General features: G+C 32.6%; 3 protein-coding genes across 5 annotated transcripts; all 3 read left to right on the top strand.

The window, feature by feature from the left end:
• The first annotated feature begins 2,530 nt into the window (after positions 1–2,530).
• On the top strand, positions 2,531–4,590 carry LOC139877166 (UDP-galactose/UDP-glucose transporter 5B-like). The gene is made up of 8 exons (XM_071864580.1): positions 2,531–2,632; positions 2,752–2,817; positions 2,902–3,000; positions 3,100–3,134; positions 3,392–3,504; positions 3,649–3,737; positions 3,872–4,115; positions 4,440–4,590. The coding sequence occupies exons 2-7, from the start codon at positions 2,803–2,805 to the stop codon at positions 4,091–4,093; spliced, it is 573 nt and encodes a 190-aa protein (XP_071720681.1). The 5' UTR covers positions 2,531–2,632; positions 2,752–2,802; the 3' UTR covers positions 4,094–4,115; positions 4,440–4,590.
• Positions 4,591–7,307: 2,717 nt separating this feature from the next.
• On the top strand, positions 7,308–9,790 carry LOC139876954 (glutelin type-D 1-like). Its single transcript, XM_071864353.1, has 3 exons — positions 7,308–7,579; positions 8,632–9,352; positions 9,439–9,790. The coding sequence occupies exons 1-3, from the start codon at positions 7,384–7,386 to the stop codon at positions 9,590–9,592; spliced, it is 1,071 nt and encodes a 356-aa protein (XP_071720454.1). The 5' UTR covers positions 7,308–7,383; the 3' UTR covers positions 9,593–9,790.
• A 1,365-nt stretch (positions 9,791–11,155) lies between these two features.
• On the top strand, positions 11,156–16,914 carry LOC139876855 (DNA repair protein RAD51 homolog 4). Of its 3 annotated transcripts, XM_071864237.1 has the most exons (10): positions 11,156–11,472; positions 13,104–13,183; positions 13,260–13,375; positions 13,465–13,546; positions 13,627–13,860; positions 15,883–15,964; positions 16,110–16,180; positions 16,342–16,488; positions 16,576–16,617; positions 16,752–16,914. In XM_071864237.1, the coding sequence occupies exons 1-9, from the start codon at positions 11,397–11,399 to the stop codon at positions 16,609–16,611; spliced, it is 924 nt and encodes a 307-aa protein (XP_071720338.1). In that variant the 5' UTR covers positions 11,156–11,396; the 3' UTR covers positions 16,612–16,617; positions 16,752–16,914. The 3 variants fall into 3 exon arrangements, with proteins under 3 accessions (XP_071720338.1, XP_071720339.1, XP_071720337.1); XM_071864238.1 differs by lacking the exon at positions 16,752–16,914 and having other exon boundaries at positions 13,627–13,758; positions 16,576–16,734; XM_071864236.1 differs by lacking the exon at positions 16,752–16,914 and having other exon boundaries at positions 16,576–16,734.
• Positions 16,915–17,195: the final 281 nt, after the last annotated feature.

Raw genomic sequence — 17,195 nt, 5'->3', positions numbered from 1 at the left:
TTGTATTCCAATAGATAATTGATGTTTGATGAACAAATCATACACAACTGTAAAACTTTAATAACGAATATTTCCAAATCAATAATATTAATAACCAATAATTTAACAGAACGAAGCATATAGTTATATTTAATCCGATTAAACGATTTGTACAATAAAACATACCTGATATGCTTACAATCGGTTTGGACAGATGATCTTGAATATGGAATTGCTAAATTGAATAAACGTTTAAACCAAATTACAAACATAACCGAAGATTCCTGCATCGTCAAAATCCATCTAACTCAAAAAAGTCGATGAATCAAAACCCTAATTTCGAGCAGCGTTCACAATTCGCTCACTGGTTATACATTTCATGAACTTGTAACTCAGAAACACAACATGAACGAAAAATTATGAGGAAACATATGAAATACCTGACAAAAATCATGAAGGAGAGAAAAAAGCAAAACTTATCGCGATATAGTAATCTTCCGGAACCGAATTCAGAATTCATGAACTAATGTATAAACCATCATCCCGTATCATCCAAATAAGTGATCGTTGCTATATTTATTCAGATCTAAAGGTTAATTGATTTGTTAAGGTAGGGTTTGTAAATTGAATCGATGATGACGAAGATGATGATGATGGGATATTGGACAGAGAGCAGATTGATGGAGGAGTGGAAGGAAAAGTGATATATGAAAAAACAATATCTGAGATTGAGATTGGAACTCCATGAGAGAAAAGAGAAGAGGATGTGTGCGTTACCGTGTTTTGCTAAACTGAAAAAATAACTGGGCGGTGTTTTGGTGTTTTAGTTAATGTAACTGAATAGCGGTTATTGATGTGTAGAGATGAACGTATCAGGATTAAGGTTAATTTGGATAGTGTCTGATAATCTAATAGGAGAGAGACAATTCTTAATGTATGGATGTATATGTGTCTGTGTTAGTTTATGGCTAAATTTAAAGGTTGAAATGAAATGGGTATTTGATAAACCCTAACAAGATCACTAGAAAGCAAAAAACCCAGAAATAAAAATGTAATTTTTATTTTTACATACAAACGTGGCGTATGGGTTTTGGGGGTGGGCAGTTTCACCGGCGAATATTTCTAATTTCTTCTTCTCTATACATTATTTGTGTTATTTATTGAACTATATATTTTGGAAATGAGGTTTGAATTTAGTCATTTCTAAGAAAAGTTTCTAGCTTTGGTTGGATTTAGCAATTTCAAAGTTGAATGCTGTGATTTAATTTGATGTATTTTAAAATTAGCCAAGTTTATGTTTGTATTTGCTCCTATTTTGCCATTGATAAAGATGTAAAAGTAAATTTTTATTAGCATAATGTTTTAAATAAGTACTGTTGCAAGTATAGGGCTTATTTTCATATCTACTAAACCTCATCAAAAAATTGGTCGTTTAGGGCCAATTTTCCATATCTACTAAACCTCATCAAAAAATTAGTCGTTTAGGGCCAATTTTTGTGTGGAATGCATTGTAGTTTTGGCTAAGGAAGAAAATAGCCAAAGAAGATACAGTTAAGGGGTAATATTTGTATATATTTAGGGGTAAAAGTGGGCTATAAAAGATAACTTTTAAGATTTAAATGTAACTCTTTAATTTAATATAATAAATATTAAATAAAACTCACCCAATTTTTTAACGGGATTTATTTTTTTCTTGCCGCGAGTTAGATTTCTACGTTATCACCATTCAACTCGAAATAATTTTACGAACAAAACGTAACTAATTATATTCGAAACGGAGTTTTTTTTATATAAAAAGTGAAAATTTTTGAATTAATTATATATACATATATCATAAACAAACTAAACCAGTTATATCACATGAGTTCGAGTACTTTAATCCATTTTGTTCGCTTATTTTTTTCTCTGTTCTTGCTCAACATTAGTTTTATAAAAGACGTTAAAATGTTCTATCGCAACGCACGAACCATTAGGTATACTAGATAGCAAACAACATATATTCAAATACAATCGCAGCAACGCGCAGTCCAAATTATTTCTAGTTTCATATGTAGTTGATAATAATGCATATAAAGAGTGTGCATTATAACGGTCACTTGGTGACATATAATATGTGTAGGTTGGAGCTCAATCATGTTTACGGAACAATGAAGTTTATAATGTCTTTTAACACATTTGTCAAACAATTGATGAACTTTATTTCCAAAATTGGATGTGTGTCACACATATGTACTCCATATATAATAAATCTTGTTTTTTAATTATGCAGGAGAAGATTATGAGAGTTCCGTATGGTCTAAACCACTAATTCTTCGGACATTCGTTTATTTCTTGTTTTCTGTAACCGCATTACCACTTCTGCAGTATCTTTCGTTTTTTTATTGGTAAGTGGTTAATGGCTCTTTCGTTAGTCAAACTTAATTTTACGATCAGCATTGAACAAATCAGAATCACGTAGTAGATACTAACTTGTAAAGCTGATTATTGCAACATTTTTGAAAAGGTTATTAGTATTTATCGTGAAGTTTTTATTTGACTACTATGATTTTTTTTATTGCAGACAAGTAAAAATTCATTAGATCCTGTTGCTCCCATTTACAAGTACGGTGTTGTATCAATATCTAATATACTAACTACAACATGTCAATATGAGGTTACATATTCTTTACACACTCATTTCTACGATTCTACTTAGATTTTCTTAAAAAATTTATCAGCTTTATGTGCTTCTCAACTACATATTAACATTTTTATCGTATATTATTTCTTCAGGCTCTTAAATATGTTAGCTTTCCTGTCCAGACTCTAGCCAAGTGTGCCAAAATGATACCCGTAATGGTAAATATTGACATTCTTATTGTATATTTTTACCTCTGATATGAATCGATGATGACTTTTTACATAATTTTTTTTGGGGTGTAGATTTGGGGAACTCTAATTATGCAAAAGAAATACAAAGGGCTAGACTATTTTTTGGCTGTGCTAGTTACCCTCGGGTGTTCACTATTTATCCTATTTCCGGTAAACGCTACACTTATTTTCATGTAATTATATGGTTTTACACTTTCGATTCAAAATTTGAGATAATGATGACAACAAATTCGTTGTGTTTAAATGTAGGGAGCAAGCGAGTTAAGCCCTTACCACAAAAAAGAGTAAGTACAATATGGGGTGTCTCTTTAATGATTGGCTATTTAGGGTATGACTCTTGAGTTATAATATCTTAAGCAGTTTCTAAACTGATTGTTGCAATATTATGAATTAGTTAATCAGATATAATAGTTGTGCTAAAGCTAGAAAGTAGATAAAGCTTGGCAATTTATGTTTATAACAGTTTTCTTGCTGCTATTGCATACATGATTATCTAAATTTGTCTTTTTTTTTTTTTTTTTTTTAACTTTCTGTATGTCAGGTTTGATGGTTTTACTAGCACGTTTCAAGATAAATTATTTAAAGGATATGATATGGGAATTTACAATCAAATTTTCTACACCACTCTTTGTTCTTGCATACTTAGCTTGACTGGTATGTAAATCTGTAAATGTAACTCGAATCTAATTACTTCTTTTGTGAATGTTGTAAAAGTGTTCAAATTTTAAAGCTTTTACATTTTTGTTGTATATCTTTTGAATTTGCTCGTGTAATATGATTCCTTTTTTTTATTGTTAGGTCTTTTGTTGCAGGGCAATCTTCTTTTGGCAATAGATTTCGGTTCTCGCCACAAGGATTGTTTCTTTGACATTGCATTGCTTTCAACCGTAAGTCCTTTGTACTGTTTTGCCCATCAGTAGTAATATTTGAACAGCCAGTTACTATTTCTTATTTATTTTTTTATTTTTTATATCATTGGTTTTCTCATACTTATCTTATTATATGTTTTATTCTACTGCAGGTTGCAACAGCAAGTCAATTTTTTATATCTTACACTTTTTTTTCATTCGGAGCTCTTACATTCGCCACCATACTGACAACTCGACAAGCAAACTCAATTTGTCAATCATCTATTTTGATATCCAAACTCTCGACTAACTTATTATTTAATAAACCTTTTATTTTAAATTCTGCAGTTAGTGAGCATTTTTTTGTCGCGTGTTTGGTTTGGTCACCCTCTTAACGCGGAACAATTCCTTGGAGCTGTAAGTAATCCATTAATATCCTTTGACTTTGACTGTATTTGACCTACGTTGACCAAAAAAATCCGACTTTGAACTAATAATTACGAATTTGACATACTAAATTGGGCTTTTTGACAACTCTGATCCTGAATAGATCGACCATGTTGGAGACTAGTCAGAGATTATTCGGATTAATTCAAATCTTGACTGGGTGGGGGGCTTTTACAACCGTGATATAATTTTTTTTTAATCACATTTGGACACAAAAACGTTAGCCTGCAAACCAAATTAGTCTTGTTGACTCAAACCCGTTTTGACAAGTTACTTGACCCGCCTATTTTGCAGGTCATTGTGTTCGGATCTCTTTATGCAAGAGGTTTTTTAAAAAGAAAAGCTGATCAGCCTTTAACCCCAATACACAAACCAGATGAAGAAGCATCAGTTCCGCTGAAGTTGATAAAGTAACTCACGTTGTTTTTTCCGTTAGAATTCGGTTAAGGAGTTTAGTTACAGTTATAGATAAAGATTTATAGAATGTTAATTTTACTAATCAAAAGCTGATTTTTTGATTTTATTGTTTTGTTCTTTGTTGTTTATTCTCTGTTAGTAGTTTTGAGTTGTTTTTCTTCCTTTTTCAGGTAGATATACAAATATACAAACTGAAGCTTTATTTATTACTGTTATGTTTTTATTTTGTTTTGGCAAAAAAGTTAAAACTCATATAGACTTGAGGTCGTTTTTCAAATAGAAAAAAACAAAAGAAATGGGGGACACGCAAGCAGTGGCGGAACTTGAGCATCAATGTTAGGAGGGTAGGAATACTTTGAACTTGAACGACTTTGACTTTGACCAATTGACTGATTAAATTCGACTTTGACCAACTTAATCCGTTTTGACCGTTTGAGTGTTACTCGCCGATTAATTAAACACATTTTCTATATAAGTATGTATTCAAATAGTTCTATATATATGTAAAGATGAATATATAGTTAAATTTGAACCTTATGACAAAAGTATAATACAAATATATATTATAGATAGTAGATACAAGTGTAAATTTAAATTTGGCCGCTAATACTTAAACTAAAATCGTAGTTAGCAAATGAAATAAATCTACACTGTAAGGGTTGTGCGTGAAGTCAAAAACAATTTAAACACTAAACTGAATATAATTTTAAAAAAGTTAATTGAGTTGGAATGAAAGGTTAACATATTACTAGTATACAGTATACTACAAGACGAATCAAATTTGCAAAAGGAAAGTAAATAAATAAGATATATAAAAATACTCATGAAACAAATAGATTATACAGTATACTACAAGACGAATCAAATTTGCAAAAGGAAAGTAAATAAATAAGATATATAAAAATACTCATGAAACAAATAGATTTAGTAAGCTAGGAGAAAGTGGGAGGGCCACATGAATATAAGGAATGAAACTAGACTATTTTTCCACAATTTTTACACTAGTAACCTTTAATTCAAGGAGGGCCACTGCCCTCTTTTGTACTCATGATGTTCCGCCATTGCACTCAAGCTCACGTCTAGAAGGCAAACAAAAACTATGTATAAACGATCATCCTCTAACAATCCAAAAAAACTAAAACAAACTAAACAATTCTAAACCGATCCAACACGCTAATATATGATCAAAAACAAGCGATCTAAATAGAAATCAACAAACAGAAAAAAGTAAACGAAGGATCACGAAACAAACTCAAGTTTTCAACCTCTATGTCCCGCACTTTTTATCATTAACTATCTCTTTTATAGTGAAATTTTATGATCCTATGCGAACATAACCATAAAATTAGTCAATAGGTTTTGTCCAATCTCATTAAATTAATTTTTTTTTTTTTTTTTTCAAATCTCAAATGAGTCTAGATTTGTGCGTGAACGAGTTGAGTTCAAGCTTGAACATAATCTCAAGAATTTGTAATCGAGTTTGGATATATCTATCCTATATCCGGTTTAGATATAATAAAATTTAAGGTTTAGATATAATAAAATTTAACTGACTCATTATCTTTGTTACAAATATTATCCTATCCGGAAATTAAATTTACTTATTATCCTATCCGGAAGTTGAATACTTTAACATCTTAATAAAATCTTTTAAATATTATTAAGATTAATCCCATTTTATCCCATTTAATAATTAAAGAAAAGCGAACATATTGTAATTTATGCAAAAAATAGTCCATAAAATCTCCAAAAGATATTTAATCTATATAAATAATTTAATATATTTTATATGACATTATTGTTGTTGACTTTTTGTAAATTTTGAAATAACTAAAGTAAGTTAACAAATGGCCAAGATCAGAATAATATAATCCATGTCTATTTTGTATTTATTATTATTCTTCTTCTTCTTCTTCTTCTTCTTATTATTATTATTATTATTATTATTATTATTATTATTATTATTATTATTATTATTATTATTATTATTATTATTATTATTATTAGTAGTAGTAGTAGTAATATTAGTATTAGTATTATTATAATTATAATAATAATAACTATTATTATTATTATAATTTAATTATTATTAATTATTATTACAGAGTAGTATTATATTATTACAGAGTATTATTTTAATAACATTTTATTTGGTTTTGGATGTAACAAGAAATGTTAAATGAATTATTTTTTTGCGAAAATTTTCATAATCATTCTATTTGGTTTTTTTTTTTTTTTTTTTTTGAAAAGCAAGCTATTATTAAAAAAAAAAATGGTTGCAAATATGTATTCGTTGTTATCATATTAAAAAAATTATCACCACATCTCATCTTTTAAGTAAATGGCCCGATAAATAATAAATAAAATAAATAACTTAAACTTTCAATCTTAAAAAGGATAACAATTATTATGTATTATTTATTTATTATATGAAATCTATATATATATATATATATATATATATATATATATATATATATATATATATATATATATATATATATATAATATATATATATAATCTATATATATAAATATAATAAATAAAATAATAAATAATAAATAAATATAATTATAACCGTATAAAAATAGGATTACTTATCCGTATACTAATCGATTAATTATAAAATAAAAAAATTCAAACTAATTAACCGTATCATAAATTTAATCTCTACAATTTCCGTTACTCATACTAATCTGTAAACCTTCACACAATCACACTATAAATACACCTTTTCACCTCACTCATTCGCCATCATTCGCAATCAAAAACTCTCAAATTTCATTCAATCAGTTAATTTCAATTTCAATTACATAAACAATGGAGCTTGATTTGTCACCAAAACTAGCTCAGAAATCATACGGAGGTGCTGGTGGATCGTATCATGCATGGTGCCCTAACGATCTTCCGATGCTTAAACAAGGTAACATCGGTGCCGGAAAATTATTTCTCGAGAAAAACGGTTTAGCTCTACCGAGGTATTCGGATTCTGCTAAAGTTGCTTACGTTCTTCAAGGTATAATTCTCAATTGTGTTACTTTTGATTCAGTGATTTTAAGCGTGATTAGGTTTATTGATCGTGATCGTTTATTGTTATTGAAAATTGTGTAGTGATTCGATTCTGATTACTGTTTGTTAATTCTGTTTATTGTTTAATCAGTTATTTTGATTTTGATTCTAATTGTTGTTTGATTTAGTTTGTGGTTATTTGAATTCACAGTCACTCACATATAGTTGCTAATTCAGCTATATGTATATGTATGCGTGTATAACATTTAACACACATATATATGTATACGTATGTATTGACATGTGTTTGCAGATACAAATACACATATATATACAGATAGCAGCAATAATTGAATATGTGCATCTTTTATATGTTTTTGAAGATACATGTGGAAGTGATTGATAGTTTTGATACTTTTATTTATGTAATGTGATTTAATTGTGAGTTGTTTTGATTAATTTTATATTACTGAGTGAGTACAAAAGAAATATTAAGAATTATTAAACTAAGAGCACTACCTTGTTCTGAATATGATTCTGTGCTGGCTCTTTGTGATTCCTTTGTATCTAGCTGTTGTAAACTATTGATTTTCTGCTGACTTGTGAATTTTTTAAATTTTGACTGTCAAAAAAAGTCAAATTTATGGTCTAAAATAAGGAATACATGGTTTGCCTATTTTGAATTTAATTTAAACCTATTTCAAGTTTTTGGGGCTTCATTCAGAACTCTTTTGATGATGAAAAACTATCCTTATGAATATCAATATCAAGTATTTCTAAATGAAATTGCTTCTCACTAACCTTTGATAGTTTTTAAATGTTAATAACTTATGGTTGAATCCTATAACATTAATTAGTATTTGTTTGTTAAGTGACTCAATATTTGATCATAATTGCTGCACATCACGTTGACGTCTTCTGTTTGCTATCGATGTATACACATTTTGTATAATATTTTAAAAGTCGATGTTTACTATGATGTATAGTTATGTAAGTTATTTATTACAATTGTTATATGAATCTGTTAATAACACGCACTATAATTCTGGATCCACACAGGGAGTGGAGTTGCTGGCATTGTTCTGCCTGAAAAAGAAGAAAAAGTCCTAGCAATCAAAACTGGTGACGCAATTGCTCTCCCATTCGGTGTAGTCACATGGTGGTACAACAAAGAAGACACCGAGCTCCAAATCCTTTTCTTAGGTGACACCAAAACCGCCCACAAACCAGGCTCGTTCACCGACTTCTTCCTAACCGGCTCCAACGGCATCTTCACCGGTTTCTCCACCGAGTTCGTCTGCCGCGCTTGGGACATCGACGAATCCACCGCTAAATCACTCGTTAGCAACCAAAAAGACAACGGAATCATCAAACTTGATAGCGGTGTTAAAATGCCTGAACCAAATAAGGACCATAGGAACGGGATGGTGTTAAACTGTTTGGAAGCACCATTGGATGTTGATATCAAATGTGGTGGTAGGGTTGTTGTGTTGAACACTAAGAACTTGCCTTTGGTTGGTGAAGTTGGTTTGGGTGCTGATCTGGTTCGGTTAGATGGTAACGCTATGTGTTCTCCTGGGTTTTCGTGTGACTCTGCACTTCAAGTGACGTACATTGTTAGAGGAAGTGGGCGTGCTCAGATTGTTGGTGTTGATGGGAAGCGTGTTCTTGAAACTACTGTTAAGGCTGGGAATTTGTTTATTGTTCCGAGGTTCTTTGTTGTTTCTAAGATCTCTGATAATGATGGTTTGGAGTGGTTCTCCATTATTACTACTCCAAAGTAAGTATCTGTTAAAGTAATTGTAATTTTTTTGAATTGTTTGCTTTGTTGTAACAATTGATATGTATAATGTGTATAATTTGCAGCCCGGTATTTACTCATATGGCTGGAAGAACATCTGTATGGAAGGCGTTGTCTTCCGAGGTGTTGCAGGCTTCGTTCAATGTAACCCCTGAGGTGGAGAAGACGTTCCGCTCGAAGAGGATGAACAGCGAGATCTTCTTTGCGCCAACGAATTGAGTGTCTTCGTATTGCGTTTTTTTTAGAAATAATGCCATTAGTAGTTAATAAGTTTTGAATTTTGAATGGTTTCTTTTGTTTTGGTATAGTTTTGGACCTTTTGGTGGTTTGCTTATTGCTAATACAACTTTTATGGTACTGGCTTTTAGTTTTTCCATGTTGATCTTTTTCGAATATATTGTCCATTTAATTTCTCTACGAAGATTGGGCTCCTTGTGTGAATGCACATTGTTTCCTTACCAATTGCAACAGGAACACTTTCAGTTTAATCAACGAAACATAAATATAATTGTACCGTACAATTTGTACGTCTTTGAATTTTAACTATCGTTTCAAAAAATTGTGATACTTCAATTATTTTTCTCTTCGTTAAATCCATTAGCCTGTTAATTATGAAAAGGTGGATGGTAAAATTCTAAGGTCGATTTTGAAAATCAAGAAAGATTCACGACTCAATGATTAGATCGCTGGTGTTTGAGTGTTAGCTTGGCGTTTTGTTTGTTTTTGTTTGTATGTTGCTCTTTTGTCTAATTTGTTCTTAGTTCTTGTAGGTAGCCAGTTTTCGTATTTGGTTGTGGTTTAGTTTTTTGGCTTAACGAGACTCTGTTGTAAATAGCATTTAGCTAGTCTGTTATGCTTTTTAGTGGTCATTGACTTGCATTGTGTCTCTCGATTTGCATGAGTGCTCTTCGTTTTAGTTCTATAAAATTTTCGTTATTTAGAAAAAGAAAAAAAAAAACTATACCGTCACATAAGTCTTAACAATTTTTTATGCTATCATATACAAAGTTATGACTTCTCATTGTAATAAGTCGGTCACCGGCAAAGGAGCATCGAATATTGGTTTCTTCAAAAGTTTGGAGGATCAAGGAACTATTCCTCAATTGTCGGACACTTTGATTGGTGATGGATCATCAAACGTTCTTTTCTTCAGGATTGAAAATCGCTTCCAAAAGAATATTCGTCGGGAGATATTAGATTGTAAGTTGAAAAAGGCCGATCCCTAGTTTAGTTGTTTGTGACGGTTTATTATGGTCTTGACCAGGGCCGGATATTGACCCGTGCGGCCGCACAGGGCCCAACATCGATAAGGGCCCCGAAAAAATATCCGAACATTACATATATAGGCTCATTTTTACATATTTTGGTCCATTTGTTAATTAAAAATAGAAAAATCGAAAAATAAGATACATAATCAATATCGAACACTCCGTAATCCAATATTATGCTCCAATACTTAGATGTCGAAGCTTAGTATTATGTTATATAAGAAAAAAATTTGTATACAAAAGGCCCACTTTTTATTTTTCGCACAGGGCCCCTAAAATTAACGGGACGGGCCTGGTCTTGACGGTTGTTTGATGTTTTAGTCTATTTTGGTCCGTCCTTTTTTGGCCTAGTTTTGGTTATTGTATCAATGTAGATGAGGCTTGGTATAAATAGTTTTCGGTTTGCCAATTTCTAGGTATGTATCTCGTCAGGTCTATTGTTGTATCGCGTTTTTTTTTTTTTTTTCGAAAATGTTTTGGCTTTATATTTTTCTTTATTTTTGTCTAAGAAAAATAATTGTTGTACCGTACTGAAATCCGACCGCCTGGCTGGACAATTCTGCACTTTCTCTCGAATCATTTTATTAATTTCGTCGTTGAGATCACGTAAACGGTGCTTGCCTAACTCCTCATTTTCAATTCAACAACTTGACGACCGATTTCAAGCATTATTTGCTGACGCCACTTGTCGTCGTCAGCTAGGTTACGACACTCGGCGGCTATAAACACCGCTCTTTTTTTTTTTTCCTAGATATATGGGGACACTGAAATCTCTGAAGGAAATCGACGTCAATTTCCAGCAATTCTGTGCATCTCACGGCATTTTATCCAGTAAATAAACTACCTTCACTGATTTATTATTTGTATTTAATTGCATACTTCTAGCCCTAAATTCATAAATACTGTTTTCCTTTCTTTGCATGATTTACAGTTTATAATTTAATTCCGTATACTTTTATGTTTATTTGAATGATCATCTGCTGCCATGTGTTTTTTTGGTTGAAATGAAGTTGAATTTGACAATGATCCTGTCTAGCTGTAATATTAACTAATTTAGTTTTTTTTTTTTTTTTTTTTTTTTTTTACTCAGATATAATTGTAAGCAAGTGTAATATTGTGTTGAAATTTGTTCAACCTGGTGTTGGCCTGGCTATTTTCACTTCACTATTGCTAAAATGAGATTTTTCTTCATGAATTTAAGTTTCTCTGAGGTTCATAGGTAGACTAATCAAGGGCTTAATTATGTCACAGGATTGGGTATGTGATGGTTGATAATGATAATTGAGCGCCGAAGTAGTTATCATATTAACTGGTTCTTTTACGGTTAGACTCAAGGGTTATGTTTTGCATACAAGTTTATGTGATTAGGGAAGTGCCATAGGTGGTCCCACTCGCACATATTAACTAAACGTTTTATCTGTTGCAATTTGGTAAGGCAGGTTTGATAAACGAGATTGAGAATAAAAAATTTGCACACGATTATGCTAGAGTTTTAACTTTAAGAGGACTAATTGATACAATAGTTGGTGTTGGGTTTGATTATTCTCTTACATGACTTTCTAGTCCTTTGGCCGAGTGGATTTCTTGATGCGACTACTTGGGAACCTTTAAAAGACGTCAACCATAACTTACCAAACTTCCACCTTAAAAACATTTTCATATATATAGAACTGGACAGTTGGGCATTGATACACGTCAGAGTTCTCATGCGAGTCATGGCGAGGTGGAATTAGCCACAAATTTAAGAGAATTCGGACAAGATTTAAAATTTAATTGGTTGTTGTAATTCTCCCAAAAGTTGAGATGTAGGTCATCATAACAAATTTATGCAACATAGGTTGTGTGTAATAACTCATGAATGTACAAATTTAACATAATCTGTTTCATGACTTTCATCCCTTGTTAAAGATAGATTCACTTTAATTATGCTCATTTGTTAAACATATATTCACGTTGTTAAACATAGATTCACTTTAGTTAGGTTCATCCATTGTTACACGAGTTCGCGTCCATCCCTCAGTGAATCTGGTTCGGAAAGTGAATGCTACCATATGCAAACCCCTCTAACAGTTACTCTGTTATTTTTCTTCTTGTTCTTTTTCTTTGTGTAATTATGACATGCCGAAATTAGTGTTAACGGAGTATATAGAATATCGCAATACTCCCACTTTGTGTCCCTCTGAGGGTCCGGAGTATTATTTTTTTTGTTAATAGTAGCAGTTAAAAAAGTGTTAAGGCGTTAGAGCAATGAAAAATGTGAGATGACTTCATCATATAACGTTTACTTTGCATTGCCTTAATAACTTCTAATGATATGTGTTGCAATCTGTTTTGTATCAAAACCTCCTTTTCATGGCTTGATACTTAGTTGGTTATCTGACTGTCTGAGTTCACCATTATTATATTTAAAGTCGGCCTTTTAATTCTTGTTTAATGTACCAAGTCTTTTTTCCTATCCACAGTTGAAGATTTCTTAATTCATGATGTGAAATCTTTGGTCGAATCAGCCGAGAAACTCTCTAATTCAGATCAATTAAAACAGGTTAATCAGTTCACTAATGATTCTTCAAACACATGGTTTTCTTCTAAATTGTATTCATTATGTTACTGCAAAACAGGGTGTCAACCAACTTATGTGTATATTAGAAACACACCATCAACCATGGATGAATGGTCTAGCGTTATTAGAAGATAGACAACAGAAGAAACATTATCTATCAACTGGATTCGAAAGGTAATATCTTTATATATGCGTTTTTCGAATTTGCCTATGTTTAACAATTATGAATTATAAATTGTTATTTATTGCATACCGTGAACCAGTTTTGATGTGTTACTCCAAGGTGGATTACGCGAGGGACATGTAACGGAGTTAGTGGGCCCATCATCATCTGGAAAGACACAAGTTAGAATCTAGTCCTATGTCATCGCATAATATTGTTAATTAATTAATTAATTTATTATTATTATTTTGTAATGAGTCAGGTCTGCTTTCAAGTGGCATCGAATGTGGCTATGAAATTGGGTAGTGTCGTCTTTTTTGACTCGGGAAACTCGTTTTCACCTACACGCATCAAGCAAATAGCAACTTGCGTATCTGGCTCAGCTGAAAATCAGGTTCTTCAACAAACATTAAGAAACATACAGTGTCATGCTGTTTTTGACATATATGCGTTGATGAATATTCTTCAGCAGCTAAAGTTAAATCTAAAATCCCAGGTTCGATTAATGAGATCACAATTCCTTCTGTCTTTTTTATCATTACTAATTGTTTTTTTTTTCTGGATAAAAGTCTATCCTTTTTTTCTTTTTTTTTCTTTCTTCTTTTTTTTTTTTTTTTTTTTTTTTGAAAGGCAAGTAAGTTTTTATATATATAAAAAAGAAGTACACAACGAAACACTAGCAAGGAGCTAGAAAATCATCGACCGCATAAACGCACACGAGGCCACACACAAACCTACGATGCACTCACAAAACAAACATAGCTCGAAGCCCTAAAGGGCATTAGCACGAAGACACAAAAAAAAAAACCCGACGACACTAAGAAGACTCTGTATCCGAATCCGATGGCGCACAGGAGGAACAACATGAGCAACATCCAACATCATCATCGTCCTTATCCGAAACATGCATCACATTCTCGATAAAATATCTTTCATGCCAACGAAAATTTTCTCGACGTCGTCTACGCTTCATATTACTCCTTCCCCAAACGTGTTTAATGAAACGACTTTTAATCAATGGGGGGATTTTTCTCTTCTTAACACGAAAACGAGCAACCGAAGTCACATCCTGCAATTCGACACATTCGCGTTTGATTAAACAAGGATCATCCACATCTCTTTCCTCAGAGACCTGGCCCGTCCCATTTGCTGCATAACTGCCCAAATCAGAAACGTTAGATTGGGCTGGCCCATTTGGTGTTTTAATCTTAAGCCCACTTTGAGTTTTCAGTGGAATTTGGGGATCAGAGATAAAATCACGCGCGCAATCCCTACCTAATCACAATTCACGCGTGCTTTCAATTCCCTCGAAACCTGCAGAGCAGACTTTGGAATTCGCAACATCGATATTCATTCCTTGAACATCACACCTCGACGGTCCCTTGTCTGTGATCAATTCCGGTGTGGATTCGACCGGAATTTTATCAGACTCAGCCTGAACCTCAACCGGAAAATCCTCAGACACATCGGACATAGAATTGATATCGGAACAGTCGACGACCGGGATGAACTCTCCTTCTTCAATATCGTCCCTTCCATTTGCAGGTTCAAATTTAAATGATCCATCTCCAGGTTTTTCCTTGTTACCTTCATCACAGGTTCCCAATTTCACGTCCTCACTTGAAAGATTATTTTCTCCCACGCTATCAACTTTGTCTGATTCAGTGGACTGAGTATTACAGGATTTGTCACAGGGATTTTTTCCAGCAACTCCTGAGTCCTCATCAAAAACGTTTTGATTCACTTCGACCAAAGACCAAACTAGTTGATCTTTGTTAAAACTAAAGATGAGATTGTGATTGTTCACCGACTCGGGAAGATTAATTTCGATATATCTGCCTCCGATTTTTAACTCGATGCTATTGTTCACAGGAATCTGAGACACCTTTGTTACATTGATAGAACCTGTAAGTGAATCAGCAAAGCTTTTCCCATCCCATTTAGTTGGGTTGGACAGCCCACGGCTCCAAGGGGCAGGTGGAAAATCGTCAAACCCTTCGACATTCAGTTTTTTCTCGAGATCCGTACACGATGAACGATGAACAATATTTCTTTCCAAGGCCTTGTAAGCACGAATCCACCTCCCATTAACTTGTATGGTGTTCAAGGTTTTTGTGAAAGAATCGACATCAATAATGTCGTCATATCGAACATACCCGAAACGTTGACCGCTCGACAATCTCTTTCTTGGAAAGAACACGTCTTTAAGAGTGCCGTACTTCTCGAAAACGTTCCGGCAATCTACTCGAGACCATGACTCCGGGAAATTGAAGATCAAAAAAGATGTAACTCGATTATCACACGACTTTGAACACGAGTGTCCATTTGGCTTCGACATACCACTCAAACCATCCTCGGCCAGCAGACTGGCCGGAGAAAATGCTGTTGTCGGATGTGGTGGAATGTGGCTAAAAGTTGCCGGAGAAAATGCTGTTGTTACTTTTCTTTCAGTATGTCTTCATTTATTGAAAATAACCTTTTTGCTATGCGTTATTGATAAAAGTCTATCTTAATACAGACAGGATACCAAGTGCGATTGTTAATTGTTGATTCAATATCGTCACTTATCGCTCCAGTTCTAGGAGGCAGCAATTCACAAGGTTATATACATATCATGTATTTGTTTATATAACTGTAAGTACATCTCTACATGAACACATAGGAGAGCTGATTAACCCATATAAACTGATGATGATGATGATGATTATGATGATGATGATTATGATTATGATGATTATGATGCAGGATATGTGTTGATGGTTTCAGTTGGATACTTGCTAAAAGAGTTAGCAGATAGACATAATATTGCTGTTCTGGTGAGCCACCGTGATATCATGCGTGTATTTTGTTCCTAATTTAAATCATATTCAAAATTTAAATTCAATTAATACCCAAAAATAGAAATAATAAAAAAATAATGTAACATTTGTTGTCCTTGCAATTGCAATAATATTGATGTGATTCATATGTTTTCGAGGTTACTAATCATATGGTGAGTGGAGAAGGAGGTAATTTAAAGCCGGCTCTAGGGGAGAGCTGGAAAAACATTCCTCATGTTCGGCTACAGCTTTCGTGGGACCATGCAAGCACCAGCTGTGTGCGTATTCTTAGGCATCCACACATTGTACGTATGTTGATCGTTGTTCAAACCATAGTAGTTTCATGTCTGTGTTAATGTTATTCATGGTAACTGTTTATTTTTTATTTTCAGGCATCTGGCACAAGTGCAAACTTCATGATTCCATGACAAATGGTAAGTATGTTTATGATTTTGATAATTTGGATGGTAAAGCATACAAAATTACATTAGTGTAGAGGATGTTTTTTATGTTTACTAAGCATATTATAAAAGTTCAATCTGGGTAATTACATGTATATGAATTACAGAATTTATAGCAGTTCATCCAAAGCCGTTGCACAATCGGTTATTTATTGGTTTGTGTAGCTTCTGATGTGTTATTACTATTATTACTAATAGTAATAGTGAAAGCTGCCATTGTCGTTTCCCCCTAACTTTGTCGTTTTAACTATTGCCGGCGAAAAGTCCATAGCTAACTAATATATATTTGGGCCTTGGCCCAATTTCTAGTTACAGATATGGTCCTTGTTGTACTGTAATGATTTTTACCGTCTGAGTTCCTTAATACGTTATTTTGCATGTTTAATCTCTAATTGTATGTTTTGTTTCATTATCGGTCCCAGATCCTCTAAAATGAGTTTTTTACTCAAGAAGGGCTTAAGCTCTAAATAAGGATATATTAGTCATTTGAAAGGTTGAAAGACCTGTTACATGTAACAAAATGTTTTTTATTTATTTTATTTTTATTTTTT

This window comes from Rutidosis leptorrhynchoides, chromosome 11 (genome assembly GCF_046630445.1).
Source record: "Rutidosis leptorrhynchoides isolate AG116_Rl617_1_P2 chromosome 11, CSIRO_AGI_Rlap_v1, whole genome shotgun sequence".
In the NCBI taxonomy this organism is placed as follows: Eukaryota; Viridiplantae; Streptophyta; class Magnoliopsida; order Asterales; family Asteraceae; genus Rutidosis; species Rutidosis leptorrhynchoides.
Note: the sequence above shows the minus strand (reverse complement) of the source record. Positions and strands in the feature narration are given on the sequence as shown.